General features: G+C 32.5%; 2 protein-coding genes across 2 annotated transcripts; one reads left to right on the plus strand and one right to left on the minus strand.

Annotated features, from left to right (window-relative positions):
- Positions 1–5,714: 5,714 nt before the first annotated feature.
- On the minus strand, positions 5,715–10,446 carry LOC133819049 (uncharacterized). The gene is made up of 5 exons (XM_062252204.1): positions 9,804–10,446; positions 6,698–8,556; positions 6,489–6,620; positions 6,133–6,375; positions 5,715–6,038 (listed from the first exon to the last, which is right to left on the minus strand). Exons 1-2 carry the CDS (start codon positions 9,874–9,876, stop codon positions 7,439–7,441), a joined length of 1,191 nt encoding a protein of 396 aa, XP_062108188.1. The 5' UTR covers positions 9,877–10,446; the 3' UTR covers positions 5,715–6,038; positions 6,133–6,375; positions 6,489–6,620; positions 6,698–7,438.
- A 117-nt stretch (positions 10,447–10,563) lies between these two features.
- LOC133819048 (calmodulin calcium-dependent NAD kinase-like) lies at positions 10,564–16,627 on the plus strand. The gene is made up of 9 exons (XM_062252203.1): positions 10,564–10,711; positions 10,872–11,063; positions 11,134–11,357; positions 11,681–11,739; positions 12,208–12,408; positions 13,228–13,357; positions 14,261–14,586; positions 14,662–14,806; positions 16,124–16,627. The coding sequence occupies exons 1-9, from the start codon at positions 10,699–10,701 to the stop codon at positions 16,382–16,384; spliced, it is 1,551 nt and encodes a 516-aa protein (XP_062108187.1). The 5' UTR covers positions 10,564–10,698; the 3' UTR covers positions 16,385–16,627.
- Positions 16,628–16,866: the final 239 nt, after the last annotated feature.

The following is a 16,866-nucleotide window of genomic DNA, read 5'->3' on the forward strand; positions in this document are numbered from 1 at the left end:
ATATTCAATTTTTAGATTTTCTACCAAAAAATTACTCAATTTTATAAAACTCAAAAATTGTGAATGGACAATACATTCAATCACATTTTCGTAAACATATTTTCAGACACTAAAGCTAGAATCCTGTTTCAGAATCATACTTTTTCAAAATACAATTTTTAAATCACTAATCAATCATGCCCTAAAAAAATATAATATATATTTTTTTAAAAATATCAAAGTTAATGACAATGCAATATTGTTATGAATTTTGAGGTATGCACTATTATTAAATTTTAATTTATCAATATAATTAAATTTTACTTTCAGCTAAACCAATCACGTATTCAGTTTCTGTTATATTGTCAAATTCAATCCCAATCACAGACTCAGTTTTTTAAAACTCAAAAATAGTTTACTGACATTGAACCAATCACATTTTCAGAAACATGTTTTTAGTAACTAAATTCAGATTTTCATTTCAGAATCTCACTTTTAAAAAATACAATTTTCTAATCGCGAACCAATCAGACCAAGGGAATGATTGGTTCGCGATTAGAAAACTGTATTTTTGAAAAGTGAGATTCTGAAATGAAAATATGAATTTAGTGACTAAAAACATGTTTCTGAATTTAGTAAACTGTTTTTTAGTTTTAAAAAATTGAATCTGTGATTGGTATTAAATTTGAAAATATAATAGAAACTAAAATATGTGGGATTTTGGAAAATAATTTTACAAAACTGAGAAAGCGAGTTTTTCTCGTTTTCTATTTTCCTTAACAAATTTTGGATACATATTTGAATTTGATTTTCAAAAACAAACTACCAATCACTAATTATAATGAGTTCCACTAATTTTAAGGATTTGACAACATAAAATTGGATCCTAATAGGATACCAATCAGACCCTTACATTTCTCATATGTCTGCCATTAACAAAGGGAAAACACATGTTAGGGGCAATTTATGCGACCGTAGGAAGAACATGCTGTGGCCGCAATTCCAGGGGAAATATGACTTCTACGCTATTCCTGCGACCGCAAGATGACGATTCTGCGACCGCAATTCCAGGGAGGATAGGCCTTTCCACGTTATTCCTCCGACCGCATGAACACAACTCTACGGTCGCAATTCCAGGGAATAAAGGACTTTCTACGATATTCTTGCGACCGCAAGAAGACGATTCTGCGGCCGCAATTCCAGGGAGATATGGATTTCTATGCTAATACTGTGACCACAACAAGACTATTCTGCGGCCGCAATTTCAGGGGAGATATGGCTTTTTACGCTAATACTGCGACCGCAATAAGACTATTCTGCGGCCGCAATTCCAGGGGAGATATGACTTTCTACGCTATTCCTGCGACAGCAAGAAGACGATTCTACGGCCGCAATTCCAGAGAGGATTATGATTTTTGTTCTTTTGTAGTTATATTTACTTTATGTTAGTTTATTTTGTATGGATTTTTTAATGATAAACATGACCTAATTTTGGTTTCCAAGGTTTTCACTAACCACTTTCATCTTTGTTAATTTGTATGACGAATTCTAAATTTGAGTTATTCACTTCTATTCTAAATTATATAAATAACAACTTAATCCACAAATATCCTAACTAGCCACAAAATAACAAACTCTGATTCTCTAGGCTAATTTTGAATTTACTAGGCCCAAATTCTTATTGGGTTTTAGGGCTTTATGTATACTCGGTCCATAACAATTTTTAATAATACCATAATTAATTTATTCTTACACAATCATCCTTTTTCCCACAAACAAGCCTATTAATTAAATAATTTATTTTACGTATTAACACACAACAACTAAGCTTCTTTCATATACATCACATTCCTCCAAAATTAGAAAAAACAAGCTTGGTAATTTAATCCCATCAACATTTATAGGATACAATGAAGCCAAAAAAGTTGGGAAAATCTCAATTCCCATATTTGTGTTTAACAGTTACAAAAGGCCATCTGTTTTAGGAAATTTTTTTAAGCTGCCCATATATTAACTATATAAAACTATGTTATCAGTAGTTTATGTAATTGTGCCGTGACATTGGCTTATGTTTTTGGAAAGGCCCACTGCAAATGAAAAGGCCTAAAACCATTTTGGGGCTCTGTGTATCATCAACAGAATCATCCCCCATTCTGCACATGGAGATCGAAGGTGGGTACTTTCTTCAATGAGGCCAATCAATTGATCAACCACCTTCCCAGTAAGGGTTTTAGCCAGTTTGATGGAGTGGACAAGTAAGGGTTATGCATCTCATTTTCATTGTCAACAGGGAATATTAACCAGTAACCGGAATAGTATATTGACCATTGATCGGAAGATTCAGAAGCTCCTCCCACTGTACAACACCACCGTCATCTAAGAACATCAACTACGACGAGTCATAATTGCCCCTCGCTGTAAGGTATTTCTTACTGATCAATTGATTTTCAAAGGGATGTTTGTTGTTTTGTGTCAACGTGAAGATTAGGGAATAATCCATGAAATAGTCATTTAAATCTTTTTCCATTTGATGTGTAATATAATGCATTAATAAAGCCCTTACCACATGCCATAATAATTGTTATCATAGTGAAAAGTATTATGGATCTTTGCAACTCACTCTTTCGAAGAATCCCATGTTGTACATATATGTTTTCCCACTTTAATTAAAATTATTTATAGCCTGATATAAATCAATTTTTCTAACTTTCTAATTTAATTATATCCTCCATTGTGTTATTTAAGGAATAAACATCTGCTACTCGATAGGGAATTAATAAGACATGAACCTCTCTACAAGCTTAACCAAATACCTCCACGAGCCCTCGGACACCGATGCCTTCGTTGGGGGCTCCATTTCAAGTCACACTCGATCGGAATACTCCACCGCCGACCCACTGAATATAAACGAACTTATAAGTATACCACAGGGCCAACATGGTCTGAGGAAGCAAAAAAAAAAAAGATCACTACGTCATATTGAATTTGTCAGGCTACATGAGCAGGAACACATCTCCTATGAGGTAAACTTCTATGTGCTTATTTTTACACAAAAGTCACAATAGGGAAAGTATCATATTGGTAATGCATTGAAGTACCATGTTAATTCTAATTAACTAATTTGTACATAATTGAATGGAAAATACAAAAGTGTGTACATTATGAATGCTCACTTGACGCTTGTTCACTTCATTAGGATAAAACAATTTAGATAAAAGGAGCTGGAAACTCTGTACTCCTACTGAACTGGTATATGGAACTACCAACTGCAGTCAAAGAACGGGTTCGAGTTACAAGACTGCAACCACTGGTAGATGGCCTCAATCGAGCCGATATGGACGTCCCATTAATGCAAGCTCTTGCTGAAAAGTGGTGGGATACCACCCATACATTCATATTCGAACAATTAGGAGAGATGACAATGACTCCTAAAGACTTTAGTGCCATTACTGGAATACCTGTGTATGGGAGACCAATAAAGATAGACAAGCACATTCACAGGAAGAAGGATACCATACGAAGGTTATTGGGACGACCTTTAGCCTGTGTTAACCAAAGAAGAGTTTATATCAATTGGTTGTACCAATCATACAAGAATATGAGTACGACAACTGAGGAAGATATTGACATATTATCCAGGATCTTCATTTTGGCTCTTTTAGGCGGTACCCTTTTCGCCCGTGCCAATGATATGGTTCACTTGTTCTATTTACCATCCTTAGACTGTATTGCAGATATAAATAATTTCAATTGGGGAGGGGCTGGCCTTGCATTCTGTTATCAACAAATGGATGACTTATGCAGACAAAACACAAGCAAGATTGGTGGCCTATGGAAAGCTTGGGAGGTAGACTCAACCAAATAACATGCTTAGTACACAATATATTATATGATGTTATCAATAAACTTAATTTCTCATATGCCAAATAAATTTACAGGTTTGGGGTAGAGAATACCTTCCATGTATGCGCATCACACCTCAATGCATCTCATCTAAAGTATTTCCCCGTAGTTTGTTATGGAGTAATTGCCTCCCACCAACCATGGAAGCTAAAGTGTTGTTGAAATACTATAGGCTGAAACTGACCCAACTAACTTCTGAACAGGTACCAATCCAACTATATTTGCCAATAAAGATTTACTACATTCTTGGAACATCCTCATTTACACTATTGTACATAATTAAGCAGAGCTTACAATATTTTTCTCCTCATTTTCATAAAGGTTGAGTGGTATCCATGGGGAGCAAATACATTTCATCCATACTATGTCGCACAAAGTGAAGAGCCAAATACACGGCGGATACTACTTTTTGGGCCAGACGGAGGTGAGTGGTATTTGGGCGAAAGAGTCACGATGCAGACTTCTGCCACGGTACCAACTCCAATCCCAAAACAACCTCCAAAGTCAATGCTAGTTAAAGAGAAACTAATAATCATTACGAAACCATGGTGCCTTACTGGGAGGCCAACTTATCATTTCTGGGAAGAAACCACGACCATGGATTACAATGAATACAGATCTAAGGTTTTGTGTCGTAAGGCAAGGGAGAAGGTATGGTATTCCACTTTCTTAAAGGAACAACATGAAGATTATTCAATTCAAAATTACTTGATGATAAAGGAGAATCAAGAGGATGGGAGGAGAAAATGAAGGTTTTATACTCCACCAAAACAGATAAACTATGCTAATGAAGTGATGTTTTCATTCCTATTTCAGGAAATTAACAAGAAATCGAATGACATTAATCACATGACATTACTTCAAAAAACCAATTCATCATCAAATTCAGAGGTATGTTGCAAATTTTCAGTCTCTTCATAATTACTCCTATATCCATTACACCTAAAAAATATATTCCACTCCCATCGTAGACAATACAAAGCAAGATCAACCAAGTTCTCACCAAAGTAGACGATGTTCAACACAATCTAATAAACCAAATTACAACATTAAGAGAGGCATTGCAAAGTTACACAAGTGTCTTACAGATCGAGCACCGACAAAAGGTAACATATCCATAAACCTAATAAGTGTTTAAAACTTCAAATGCAACAGCATCCAAGAATGTTTCTTTTCTGGTTTACTAATGAAAATTTCTGAAAATAATGGCAGAAAAAATTAAAAATTGTCGGCTTAGGAGAGGAGATCCAGGAAACTAATTGTCGTTCTTCGAAATACCAAGATTGGGATCAATAATCAAAGTTATTGGCCCAGGACACCGACCTTGCCCCACCAGAGCAATGTTTGCATCATTTTCAATGGCATAACATGATATTTTCTTATAAATCTTCAAGGACAACTTATCATTCATTAGTGGAATAACCAATTTTTAATTTTATTAGTATTGAGCTTTATATCATAAATTTCAGTTACAATATATTCAATTTATTACACTTCCACTTTCAGGATGGTTAATTATTTAAATTCCAAACTTAAATTATTTAACTGTTGTTGAAACATGTCGTCCCCTAAATTATTTCAAACATATTTTTAAAAGTCTTATATTTCAAGCTTTCTAAGATGGTCCTCATCTTTGTCAAAAAAAATTCTACACAACTCAATATTTCCATTCCATATGACCAAATTTGAATTTGGATCCTAATTACTTTGCACACAATTAATTTCCAAATTTATTTTCCATTACATTAGTATATGGTATGCTCGGCATATAAAAAATTATAACTAAACTAAACTTGATAAACATAGACGTTCTCCAAAACCATGATATCAAAATCTGCAACCCAAAAAATTAAACACAATTATATTGTAGACACCTTAATATGCCCAACTTCATCACATAGTTCAACTAATGTAAATTCATCACCTTATAACCTTTCATATCTACCACAAAATTGTCCAATATCTTATAACTTCACAATGGCTTTTTACTAAACAAAATAAAAAACCATTCCTCCACCCACATAGGTTCCATCTACTCAACCTTCCATTCTATCTTGCATCTTAACAGCTTTCTGAAACATATTATCTCTTACTTTGTTCACCCCAGATGTGAGGATTCTTGCACCAATAAGTAGCCTATCAATCTCCCTAGGTACCTGCACAAGTTCCACGAATAAAAATAGAAATCAAAATATGATACACATGTAACATTCAAAAGCAATTTAAACCATGTACTACAATATAACTAACATTGGTTGGTCCTGCCCAAGTACATCTCCAGTCCAAGTCGGCAACGACATCGTCTCCTCTTCCACCTAAAATTCCATCCACATACTCTTGCAGCAGCATCTTCATTACGTACACACCGCAGTCATAATCTGCGCACTTCTTATGATGGGACGAAGGTTCTGCTACATCAAAGTCGGCGAAAGCCCAATCACTTGTGTGTACACTCTTCACTGATTCACAGAATGCATTATCCATCGACCGCAACTAATGACCCAAACAACCAACACATTACAAGACACATTTTGCTAAAATATCATTTATATTATAATTAAATCATCAAACAAAAATTTCAACAAAACAAACATGATAGCACCAACCATTGTGTTAATTATACAGAACCCAAGGTGAAAAGAAGGAATTTCAAAATTGTCATAAACATCCACTTTCTTCAACGCCAAGTTAAATACTGCTAGGAACCAGTGTCTTTTTGCAAGGATTGAGGCATAAACCTATAACCATATAGCAAAAAAAATATGGACTTACATAATCTGATAAATCATTTTCATTTAAAGGTCTCCAACATTACCTTCTCACAGTCAGCAAGTTCTCCACACCAAGCACGCCATTTTCCACCATCAATAATACTAAAGCAAGATAAAGGATCGGGTCGCTGCTACCACGTTTAAAGTACAAATACATTATTAACACATTCATCCAAATAAATCTACACACATATTAACCACAAAAAGAATATACAAAAACAAACCGATAAATATGTCAGTATCCAACAAAATATAATCTTGTTCCCACGCTCACCTAACTCCGTTGAAGATAAAATCTCAACTAAGCAATTCACAACCTTCAAACACTTTAAAGAGTTAGCATACCACAATCTTCTTCACATCATTTAATATAAAATACAATCAGAAATCCAAAACAATATAAGGACATACTCTAGCGCTCACAAGTTGCTTTTTTGACAATGTTAGGAAATCTCTCCTCCTACCAACAACTTTCTCACCAAGGAAAACAATCTCACTGTAAATAGAAGTTTAGAAGATAAGCTTAAAACTCTACAAATTAATACTCCAACTACAAAAATTATAAATTAACTGATATTTATATAATTACTCTGCCGGCTTTGTATGGTCCATCACATACTCCATCAAAACTTTCTCCTCATTATTGAGATCGTGCAAATTAGCCCAACTACTACGATTCAGAATAGAGGGTGGAAATACACTCTCCTTAACACTTTCCTGCGTTATATTAGATACTAACTTCATCTCCAATCAAAATAAATAAAAAGTTACAAATAATAAATTTATTAAAAATACATAATAAATGTGAAAATATAAACAACCTCACAAGATAGGTTCTGAAATTCTCTTTCTTCTACATCAAAAATATTACAATCAAATCCAGATCCACCAAACTTAAAGACCAACTCCTTCTCCTCTTTAAAGTGCAACATTACTTGATATTCAGAATTGGAAAATTCACCTTTGCGACACTGTTCACTGGCACTAATCAAATTAATTAAAGTCACAAAATGTGAAGACAACCCATCTCCTTCTACAACACATTCCTCACCAATCAGTTGACTAGATTCTCCACAAACTACCTCACCATTTTTAAAATAACAACTATTGTTGCAAGTATTCTTCTCCAAATCAACTATATCAATTCCATCTCCATCCCTACAGTTTCCATCACTTAACAAATTACATTGACCAATCAATGGGGGATCTTCCATCTTTTTATTCTGTAACAGATCTTGATCCAACTCTCCCTCTGCATCTTTTAGCGTCAAATCAACCACGCCAATGTCTTCCAACTGCCCTACAAATATGTCTCCATTTTCTCCTTTCAAATCAACCAAACCGACGACTTCCAACTGCTCTACCCCAACTTCTGCATTCAAAGGACAAATGTCTACATTCGAACATCCTAACCCATCATCATGAAACACTCCCTCTCCATTTTCTAGTTTCAAATCCACCCGCCCAATGACTTCCAATTGCCCTTTCCCATCTTCCACATTCAAACCACTTAACGAATCATGTTTCAACTCTGCATCTCCATGTTTTGCATTGGAATCCACTCCACCAATGTCTTGCAACTCCACCTCACATTCTTTTACATTTAAATCAACTAAATGAGCCCCTCCAAACTCTGAATCCCCATTCTCTATATTAACATCACAAAACAAATTTCTATTTCGAAATTTCTTAGTCAAACTATTAAAATCATTCATCAAGCCACATGCGTCCTCGAACAAAAGATCAAATGAATTACTTTGCTCATATTGTCTAAGCTCATTCAAACGGAGCTGAGAAACATCATGTCTTAAATATGATATCGCTCGCTTCAATTCCTGTGCTTCACACTCGTGGGAAATCAACCCCGATAGAATATCACACAACTTATTTTTATCCATACCACCTAATACAATACCAAGTACAAAGGGTCAGCCAATATTCCATGAACATTAACTACTTAAGTCTTTCTAAATTATCCAAACCATGTCAAAGTACCACAGCAAGATTTACAATTTCAACAAACAAAGTGAAATATGTGGCAAACCAATACACACCATAACCTATAATGTTAGGGAATTTAAAAGCATTGCATATGCAAAGACTTCTACAACCCACTAAATCTCCATTAAAATTATCTCCAAAGAAATTAAATCCAAGGAAAAAACTTATACAAAATGATAAGCTCAAATGAAACCAATAAAGCCTAACAAATAACATATATTATACTTGATCAGTTTTATAACAATGCAAAGTCATAAACAATCAAGATTTATAACAGTGCAAATTATTTATGCTTATATTTTCAAACACACGAGTTTCAAGTTTTACCAAGGTTATGCAAACAGAATAGCCATACAACAGCTCAGTTCCAAGGTTAATCGAAAATGCGGTTGGAATCAAATTGCCCCTTGCTCCAATGACAATTTCATAAAAAAAACACTACAAAAGGACAACTCTTGCTTAAACATGTTCTTGCTTAAACAACCTTATTTTTCTCCAGAAAAGGACAGTTCAAGTCACTGAGCCTTTCATCGACAAGTAAATCAAGTACAATTTCAAACAAAATAACAACTTTCATCCAATTATAGGACTATCTATCAACTACAAAAAATCAAACATATTCACTAAAACATTTACTAAAATGAAGACAAAATTTTTGGATAGTGAAGTTGAAAGAGACTGAGTGGCTATAAGAGAATTCAGTTACAAAGGAAAAATATATCCAATAATTAAGACTTATTAGAGTGTCAATCCTTTGCCTGCCAAATCCAACCAACCTAACATTTTCTCTCCGTTTCAGTACACTATTATTTTTTATAAAAAATATATCTATTTTTATATTATAATTATTTGTTTTTTTTCCATTAAATACCTCCCACCGTTCCCTGAGATTGAGTATTATTTTCCTTAATAGAAGCTCAAAAAAAGTTAAAGAAAAACATTGTTAATATAGAGACATTTTGGGGCATTTCCCATCTCTCAGTTTCTGAAATTTTGAATTTGGAAGGGAAATCAGAATTGGGTTTATGGGATTTTAGGGGAAAATATCCATTAACAATAAAATATAATTAATCCCCAATTTCATACACCCTAAACACAACCCTCCAATACAGAACTGCAGTATATGCAAACAAAAAATTTCATACTAACCAGGGATGTACAGCTTCGAAACTTGCTCAGATCTTCGACAAATGGAGGAGCTTGGCTCGCGTGTGACGAACATGGGAGGAGTTTTAGGTAGGCGAACACCGGAGATGGGGTGGAGGAGCTCACTGTGGGAGATGGGGTGGAGGAGCTCACGGGAGACGGGAGATAGGCAAAAAAAAAAATCAAATAATGTTGTTAGATTTTTATTTTATTAAGATGGGATGAGAAAAAATAATACCCAATACACCCATGCCTATTTTATTACCAAGTTCCCATCAATATAATACCCAATCAGGTTACAAAAAAAGGTTCCCACGGGTGGGGACGTTTTTAACACCCGACCACAGATTTTTTCCTTATTTTTTTTGTGAATTTTAATAATAATTTTAAAATATAAAAATATTATAATAATATCTATTTGTCAATTATTTACCAAAGAAAATACAACAAAGAATGTAAAAAAGAATTACTCCGATTCTCTTTAATTAAATAAGATAAATTAATAAGTTAAAGTTTTATTGCCGAAAATATTATATAAATATACATATTAATCTATCGTGCATCACGACATAATTAGGTTCAACCTACTAATGTTATATAAACAAGGAAGTGGTGATAAAAATCAGTTGACCACTGCAACTTTTGCTAGCGTTCCATTAAAATATATTTTTTCTTTTTGTTTTTTGAAAGACATTTTTTTCTTTTTAATTTGTTTTTATTTTTATTTTAAAATGACATTGTTATGATTTATCTCTGCAAAAAGAGCTATAGACATTTCATTCAAAAGAAAAGGTCATCTTTTTTTTTTTCTCTCTGTCTCTCTCATCTTAATTTATTTCTCTTTGAATTTCTCCCAACTGCTTCTTTCGTCTACCTTAGTTTCTACTCCTGTGTTCTTATGTCTCAGCTAGGTAAACCCCCAAAACTGCTCTTCTCATCTCTATTTTCAATACATATATATATCAACACAGCACATATACATATATAATAGATTAATAGATATATCTTAATTTCTCCTTATATATAATCAAAATAATATTCAGATCTGTGTTGTTGTTTTTCTTTAAGTAGATGGAAAAGTGGTACAAATTTTCGCGGCCTCATTCTTCGGTTATGCGATGGCTAGGGTGGCAGCCGCCCGTTTCGGCAGGAGAAAGTTGTCCGAGCAGCCGCCGTCGCTCGGTGGCGAAGACTTCATTCCTCGGTTAGAGAGAACCGAGTCTGGCCGTCTTCAACAACTTGAAAAATTCTCCCATTACGTCGGTAAGTATATATATTTTGTACAACTAATATAAATATTAAATATATAATTGATGTGTGTTTGTGTGTGCAGCTAGGCAGCTGGGATTTGAGAATGCAAATGAGTGTGTTGAGCTATGCAAATTGGCTATGGAGTATTTGAGAAAACCCAAAGGATGTGAGCAAAGCATATATGAGTATTTTGGTACAGAAGAAGAAGTGGATTCTCTGTATGTAATGTTGCTGGAAGAGTTCGAAAGGTGTATTCTCACTTATTTTGCTTTTCATTGGTCCCAAGCTTCACTTATCATTAGCCAGGTACTTACTATATATTTTTGCTACCCTTCATTTTTCGTTGCATAAAACACACACATATATATGTTCTAATTGATGTCTAATCTTAGAATAAACTTTTTTTAACACAAATTTATAATCTTTATTATTTATAATTATTATACTTCCAATTTTACCCAAAAAAAAAATCGATATATGTCAAACCAAGAGATTTTAAGTCACACACTAGCTTTGTCTCACTCCCACTTAACACAGTGAGAAAGGGAATAATATCCGTATGTGTGTTTGTACGGATTAATTTCTTTATATACTAGAAATTAATTTATAATTATATGTTTCTATGGCAGTGTTTTAGTGAGTCCCAAACGAAAACAAAGCTCAAGGACTTCGTTTTGGGAGCAACGCGGTAAATCAATTTAGTTTATATTCATTAATTTTTCCTCTAATAATTAGAGTGTGACATTTATTATTCCCGATAATTGATGCATAAATATAAATATATATATGATTAATTATAAGTGATGATGGAAACACATTACCGCTTATAAAGTTAGTACGGTCACACAATAAGTGCTTCAAATGTCTTTATTATTGTAGGATTTATCATTATTAAAGTAATTAGCGTCAAAATTCCTTCATTTTTACATTATTATATACACATAACCTGACACATGTATTTGGTAATTTCCCACATGACACATGGGTTATTTAATTACTATATTATCACATTGGGTGCAATACACATTTATGTGTTATATGGTGGGGTTTCATCAATAAGGAATTCTAAAAACATGAAATTGTGTCACTCTCTATATATATTAAAACAAGGTGGTAAATTGAATCTAATTTGTAATTTATGGTATATTTGCAATAGGAAACAAAGGTTTGAGAGAGTAACAAGAGACCTAAAGGTAACTAGGTTGTTCTCTACGTTGGTGGAAGAAATGAAAGCCATTGGAGGATGTACGGATATCATGGTGCCAGCCGCCCTCAGTGAGCGGAGTCCCGTGCTCCTCCTCATGGGAGGCGGCATGGGAGCTGGCAAGAGTACCGTCCTTAAGGACATTCTGAAAGAGTAAGTAATATGTCAATATTATATATGATAAAGATGTTTTGGCAAATTATTCCTTACGTGTTTGCAAAATATATATAAATAAAATAATTCAAACATTATTTATAAAAATAATTTATTTACTACATGTATGCCTGCTTAAAAGTTTATTTATAACATTTAATAACTTTTTATTTCAAATATGAGCATTTGAGGAATTTAGACACACTATATATAATTATTAAGAATACAAATTTTAAATATATGATAGAATATGGACAAAATACACATATTTTAATAAATGTGTACAATTATAAAAATTTATTGTGATGATTATGGGAAGCCATGTTTTGATTGAATTTCACCTCAAAATTAAAAAAAAAAATGATATTTTGGTAGGGGGTATGCAATGAGTTAGCTGGATTAGATTTTCATTATATTATATTCTATTAATTAACCTACTAATTGATACGCATGATATTATGAGTATTATGCTATGAGAAACTCCAGGAAAAAAAAAACACTTTTGCGTTACAGCTAAGCCCGCCTCTCAGACATTGTAGGGGCTGGTTGGACTTATTGAAGTCATTATTAGGCTCTTGAAGCTGTAAAGTTGGTTTGGTTTCTAATGTAATTTTTACTATTAGCTTTATAAAGTTATTTTAAAAGAAGTAATTTTTTAGAATCTTCCTAAGGAAGAGAGAATAAAGTGGAGGCCTTGCCAAACAAACCATATATCACACTGCATTCTAATAATACCAATATTTATAATAAATAGAGATATAAATTATTGTAAACATGTACATATTTTAATAATTATTGTAAATATTAATAATAATGCAGCTCTTTTTGGTCGGGAGCTGCAAGCAATGCGGTGGTGGTTGAGGCAGATGCCTTTAAAGAGACCGATGTTATCTACAGAGCCCTTAGTTCCATGGGTCATCACAACGACTTACTCCAAACCGCAGAATTGGTATCAAATAATTTTTTTTAGCTACACATATATCTACAGAGCCCTTAAAATAACAACAAATACTTAAACTAATTTATATGTGATTATATACCATCCATCCATATATATATATATACTTTCTAATTTAGTTACGAATATATTATTTTAATATTTTTGATCTATTTTGCTTGACTTCATATCATATTATAGATGGTGTTAAAAAACACAAAATATTTGTTTAGCATATATTTGAAGGATCAAAAAAATAATTGTATAAATAACTAGTTTTTTTTAGGGGTAGAAATAACTAGTTCATTGTTTATAGGATAGACTTGCATTAAGTCTCACATTTTAAAAATATATATTTTATTTATTCTTTTGTATATTATAAAGTTTTACAAATATGTTCATACTAATCTTATTAATATATTTTTTATACATGATTTTAATATTTTGTTATATTATTTATATATTTATAATCTTATTGACTTTTGGACAACAAAATCTTGGATTTGCCACAGAAATAAACAAAAATAAAAAATAAATTATTTAATTAAAAAAAAAGAGACGTAACAAGATACTGAAAAATTGCTACAATCAACCTACTCAATTTAATAATTTTTTTTATTAGTAAAGGCAATACCGCCACTTGTTAGCGCCCATGTGGAATGATATCCGATACGAATCATCATAAATCATAATATATTTTAGTAGTAATAATAATTAAACTACTATTATAATTTAGCTCTACCTTATTGGCTGGTGAATTTAAACATTGCAATCTGTATATTGTCGTAATCGTTTCTCACGTGCGTCCAAATACAAATGTAGCTGTCTAAAATAATGTAAATAATAATAATAAAAAAGTATAGTCTTATCACATAGTAGATAATAACAAATATATATTTATATGTATATATATAGGTGCACCAATCGTCTACGGATGCAGCGTCGTCGCTGCTAGTGACGGCATTGAACGAAGGGCGTGACGTGATAATGGATGGGACCCTTTCGTGGGAGCCGTTTGTGGAGCAGACGGTGGCCATGGCTAGGAATGTTCACAAGTTCCGGTACCGTATGGGGGTTGGCTACAAAGTGGCCGAAGATGGCACCGTAAATGAAAACTATTGGGAACAAATAAACGACAATGAACAAGATGGTGATGAAGGTGTATCCAATAGAAAGCCCTACAGAATTGAGTTGGTTGGGGTGGTTTGTGACCCTTATTTGGCTGTTGTTAGAGGAATAAGGTAAAATTGAGATAAGATTACTACTTAAATATAAGATTAATTAATTTTGATTTATTATTGGAAATTAATGAACAGGAGAGCTATAATGATTGGAAGGGCAGTGAGGGTTAATTCACAGTTGACGTCCCACAAAAGATTTGCCAGTGCATTTCCAAGATATTGCAATCTTGTGGATAATGCCAGGCTTTACTCTACCAATTCCATGGGAGGGCCACCAAAGGTAATTAATGAATGCAGGACAAAAAATATTAAATTCTAAACCCTAAATTCAAAGCACATGAGGAAAATGCTAAAGGGCAAGTACCACAATAATATAAGTGTGAAATCCACCTAACAATTTACTTTCCCTACATAGGTGTCTGAATTTAAATTTGTTGACTATAAAATATATTTAACCAACTAGACTAAGATCTACATATCTGATTATATTTCTAAGATGAATGACTACTTAACAAAATATAAATATTGTTCAACATGTGTCCAACACCAATAATTAAAATATGTATTTTTTTTAAAACAAATTTTAAATCTTTACATATATATAATTGATGTTCAATAATTTAAAACAAAAATAATGATAAATAGTTTAGATAAATGTGATTAATTGATATTGAGACTATTGTTTTAAAAAGTGTGATTGGTTGAAACAAGATTTATTATTTTAAAAAGTAGTGTCATGTCATTGTATGTAATATTTGAGTGCATATATATCATTACAAAAAAATATGTGATATGAATGAATTTATATTTTGTAAATATAAAATAAGATATTAGGCAAAATAATTTTGTTTTAACAATTCTTTTATATAGAAGGTTACACTCAGTTGAAAACACTTGACACTTTGTGTAGAAAGTTATTTTTAATATGATTATCAAAAGAATGTCATTTTTAGTTGCATTCTTTTGTTGAGATTAGCTTGTCTAGCATCCTTGTATAATAACATAAAAAATGTATATTTTCACAAATTAAAATATAACTATTAGAAGATGAGAATTGTGCACCAATATAATATTTACAAATATATATTATAACATTACTATTTTTAGTTGTGTAGTCCAATTCCAAATTTGGTGCTCCTTAACGACAATATTCCTTTTCGTTTGAAAGGAAATATGAGAAAGATTTTACTTGAATTATATAGCTAAAGTGATAAGAAAAAAATATATTCTCAATAGGCTTAGTCTATCGATCCCACTAATTTACTTAGTTGATGTAATGATGTGTTATCGGCTGCTAAAATAACGTACCCCACAAAACTTTGTACCTATCCCCTAATCAATATTTAATTGATAAGATTTATTAAAAACTAAAATTAAAAGTAGGATAAGATAGATTTTTTTAATGTCATTTTATAATACACTGCTACTTTTTGGACAGAATATTGAGTAAATTCAATATAAGGTGTCGCTCGAAAAACTATTTTATAAAGAGTTATAAAAAAGAATTAGTATGTGAAGAGATTATATATATATTATATATATATATTTATGATATTTTGGGAAAGTAAACTGAGATGTGTAATTTAAAAATTTGCAGCTAATAGGATGGAAGGAAGGACAACAGAAGCTGCTAGTTGACTCAGAAGAAATCGAATGTTTGAGTACCATAAAAAGCTTGAACTCCAATGCTGATTCAATTCACCAGCTCTATGCCGATCCCACCCCCATATTTCGCCCTGGTTTTGTTTGGAACGACATCGTTTTGTCCCCCTCCAGGCCATCCATTCAGCAACGCCTTAGGGAGTCCATTCAAAAAATTGAACACAGTAATAATAATAATAATAATAATACCTCTTGAATTGCTCAATATTCTATTTCTCTTGGGTTTTCTTGGTTGTTTTTGTTTGTTTGAAAAGGACTTTCTTTTTGGGGGGAATAAATTTAAATTTGTAATTGTATGACTAAAAATTTAAAGGGGGTGTATTTTGATTGGTGAAAATGAGAATGGTATTAGTGCTATACTCTCTTGTGATTGTGAAGTGGACTTCCTGTGTAATTCCACTATAAATGAATTCATACTCAACAGAATGATTTTCCACTATATATGATGCTATCACACATGTTCTATCATCATATTAAGGAGAGCTATATTTGTAAAGGGCTTTTAAAAGAATCATAACATTCTCTACTCAAATATTGATGCTCATCAATCTATGCAAGAAGTAGTGGTATTCCCCAGGAAATTGCAATTTAAGAAATTTTCTGATGATATATAGTTAGAAATGAAGATGATATGTATATATATGGTATTTCTATGGTAGAGACTACTCTTTTGTGTTC

This window comes from Humulus lupulus, chromosome 2, assembly GCF_963169125.1.
Source record: "Humulus lupulus chromosome 2, drHumLupu1.1, whole genome shotgun sequence".
Lineage (NCBI taxonomy): Eukaryota > Viridiplantae > Streptophyta > Magnoliopsida > Rosales > Cannabaceae > Humulus > Humulus lupulus.

Excerpts from the sequence above, each read along its gene's own strand:
- LOC133819049 (XM_062252204.1), bottom strand. The coding sequence starts at position 9,876 with ATGTTCGTCACACGCGAGCCAAGCTCCTCCATTTGTCGAAGATCTGAG. Across the intron at positions 8,557-9,803 it reads TTCGAAGCTGTACATCCCTG|GTGGTATGGATAAAAATAAG; the intron begins GTTAGTATGAAA and ends GTATTGTATTAG.
- LOC133819048 (XM_062252203.1), top strand. Across the intron at positions 13,358-14,260 it reads TACTCCAAACCGCAGAATTG|GTGCACCAATCGTCTACGGA; the intron begins GTATCAAATAAT and ends GTATATATATAG. Across the intron at positions 14,587-14,661 it reads GCTGTTGTTAGAGGAATAAG|GAGAGCTATAATGATTGGAA; the intron begins GTAAAATTGAGA and ends ATTAATGAACAG.